Source organism: Mus caroli, unplaced genomic scaffold (assembly GCF_978045245.1).
Source record: "Mus caroli unplaced genomic scaffold, Mus_caroli_1 scaffold_2, whole genome shotgun sequence".
NCBI lineage: Eukaryota > Metazoa > Chordata > Mammalia > Rodentia > Muridae > Mus > Mus caroli.
In genome coordinates, this window is record NW_028227257.1 from 93,293,343 (window position 1) to 93,296,015 (window position 2,673).

The following is a 2,673-nucleotide window of genomic DNA, read 5'->3' on the forward strand; positions in this document are numbered from 1 at the left end:
GTTACTTTTAGTCACCATTTTTTCAGCAAATGATGTAGTAACAACAATTAACCAGAAATTGATTCCATTAATATTATAGCACTCACTAATTCCTCTTGTTCTTTGTCCAACTTTAATTTTATATGCTAGTTATTCTGTGACTTATCAATATGTTTATATTTGTAACAGTACATTAGCTGCTTAAAGTCATGATGCTGATGATAAATGTGTTCCGTTATTTCAAAAGAATCATATAGCCATATAATAATAAGTGCTAGACATTTATCGATTGTGTTAGAAAATATATGCATACTGACATTTACCTAAACTAAAATTGAATTGGAAAACTGCATCATTTCAGAAGAAATTAGGTGAAGTTGTACCTTAACTTTTTGAAAGAAAACTATATAGACAGTTGTAGGTTTTGCTGTTTCCCAATATGTTTCTTTTTTAATCTATGCTATAGATTATTTCATTAAATTTAATACTGAAAATTACATTACAGCAATGCAAAAACTTGAATGAAAGGCAAGAAGCGTTATGTAAAATAACACTCATAATACTTGATCATTCTGAAAACAAGGAACATTTGAAAATAGTGATCTATAATTTTTTGTCTTGATTAAGGCTCTAACTATAAGATGGTATTGTGAAAATGTGTCACAGAACCAGGAAGAAGGTTTAGGTAACGTATTGTGAAAAGTGGGTATGGGGGCATGGTATTGAAGTCAGTATGTTTAGATTAACTGGAATTGAAATATATTGAAAGACTTATTCCCAGGATGTTTGAAGATTCTTTGTCAAGATATTATGGCAAGCTTATGTCCCACCTATGTAGAAGGGTGAGAAATAATAGAGAATAAGAGAGTTTTAGTTCAAACACTCTGTACTCAAATCTTAATTCTACCAATGAAGATCTTTGTGTCATAAAAGAGTTTTTCTTATCCTTTCCTATTCTGAGTTGATTGACAATGGAATAAACAAGTGTTCGTTGCAATTATTTGAGTCTCATTGTATAGCTCTTGTAGCACACTATGGGCTACTGCTGAGGTTTCTCTATTTCATCTACCACAGCACAATCTCGGTGTCTCATATAATGACTCTCAGATCCTGGAAGAAATATTTTTAGGTATTTATTTTTTATTTACATCTCATGATAACAAGGAGCTGTAGACTATTGAAAACATGAGAGTTTGGAATCATACAGGTGTCAAGGAATTCATGCTCCTTGGCTTAACAGAAAATCCTAATTGTCAGGTTCCTCTCTTTTTGCTTTTCAGTATAGTGTATCTCATCATACTTGCGGGTAATTGGGGGATGATTATCTTGATCTGGCTGAATGCCCACCTTCATACACCAATGTACTTCTTTCTTAGTAACCTCTCTTTTTGTGACATCTGCTACTCTACTGTCATTGCTCCTAAAATGCTCATCGATTTTCTCTCAGAACACAAGTCTAGCACATTCTTTGGCTGTGTTCTTCAGAGTTTCTTTTTTGCAGTATACGTAACTACAGAAGGTATTCTTCTGTCTATGATGGCTTATGATCGTTATGTGACAATCGCAAACCCATTAATGTATACAGTTATTATGACCCACAGCATCTGCAGTCAGATGGTTCTTGCATGTTACTTGGGTGGCCTCATTAATTCCCTGACTCACACAATAGGTTTACTCAGACTGGACTTTTGTGGTCCCAACATTGTGAATCACTTCTCCTGTGACATCCCTCCTCTTTTGAAGCTTTCATGTTCTGATGCACACATCAATGAGATGCTGCTTTTGATCTTCTCTGGAGTGATAGCTATTTTCACTTTCATCATTGTCATGGTGTCCTATATCCACATTATCATTGCCATCCTGAGAATCCGTTCAGCTGAGGGAAGGCGCAAAGCCTTCTCCACTTGTGCTTCACACCTGACAGCTGTGATATTATTTTATGGTTCTGTGACATTTAGTTATATCCAGCCCAGTTCTCAGTACTCCATGGAACAGGAAAAAGTCTCTGCTGTGTTTTACACCTTAGTCATCCCCATGCTAAATCCTCTAATTTACAGTCTGAGGAACAAAGATGTGAAAGAAGCAGCCAAGAAGTTCATTGGTAGGGAGAGGAGAACCTCTTGAATATGTCACTTCTCTGACTTAGAAAGCTTGGTGTGAATCTTCAAAGTAGTATTTTTAAAATTTATTTATCTTTTATAAAAGGCAGGAAGAACATTAGACCAAAATAATTTAGTCATTTTTATTAATCAAATACTGTATTTTCTGAGAGAAAACTTATCATGTCTCTAATTACATAGTTTTCATGGATTCTTTTACATGGCTCTACAAAGCCTTCATAAAAGAAGAAATTATTGTGTCCAATTTTGTATATAATCTTGTATATAACTTGTAAATGGCTACAAAAATGTTGCTTGTGACTTAAACTTTTAAATAAACTAACTGATATGGAATACCTGTTTCTCTGACATAGAAACTTAACTAAGAAGTTGCAAATAATAGTAGTAGATAAGTAAGGAATGAAAAGAGTTCTTCACTATAATATAACAAGGAAGACTGGCCATTAAGTGGGTATTTAGGTAAAACTGAACACATGCCTGATGCTGTTTAATTAACCAAGAACATGAGACTAGATAGCTTAAGGGCTTAGTGTGAAAAACATATATGTCTGATATACTACAGAAAGATACCAAA

At 34.0% G+C, this 2,673-nt stretch overlaps 1 protein-coding gene across 1 annotated transcript; it reads left to right on the plus strand.

Moving 5' to 3' along the window:
* Nucleotides 1-1,164: 1,164 nt before the first annotated feature.
* On the plus strand, nucleotides 1,165-2,103 carry LOC110290117 (olfactory receptor 5J3-like). Its single transcript, XM_021156601.2, has one exon. The coding sequence runs from the start codon at nucleotides 1,165-1,167 to the stop codon at nucleotides 2,101-2,103; it is 939 nt and encodes a 312-aa protein (XP_021012260.1).
* Nucleotides 2,104-2,673: the final 570 nt, after the last annotated feature.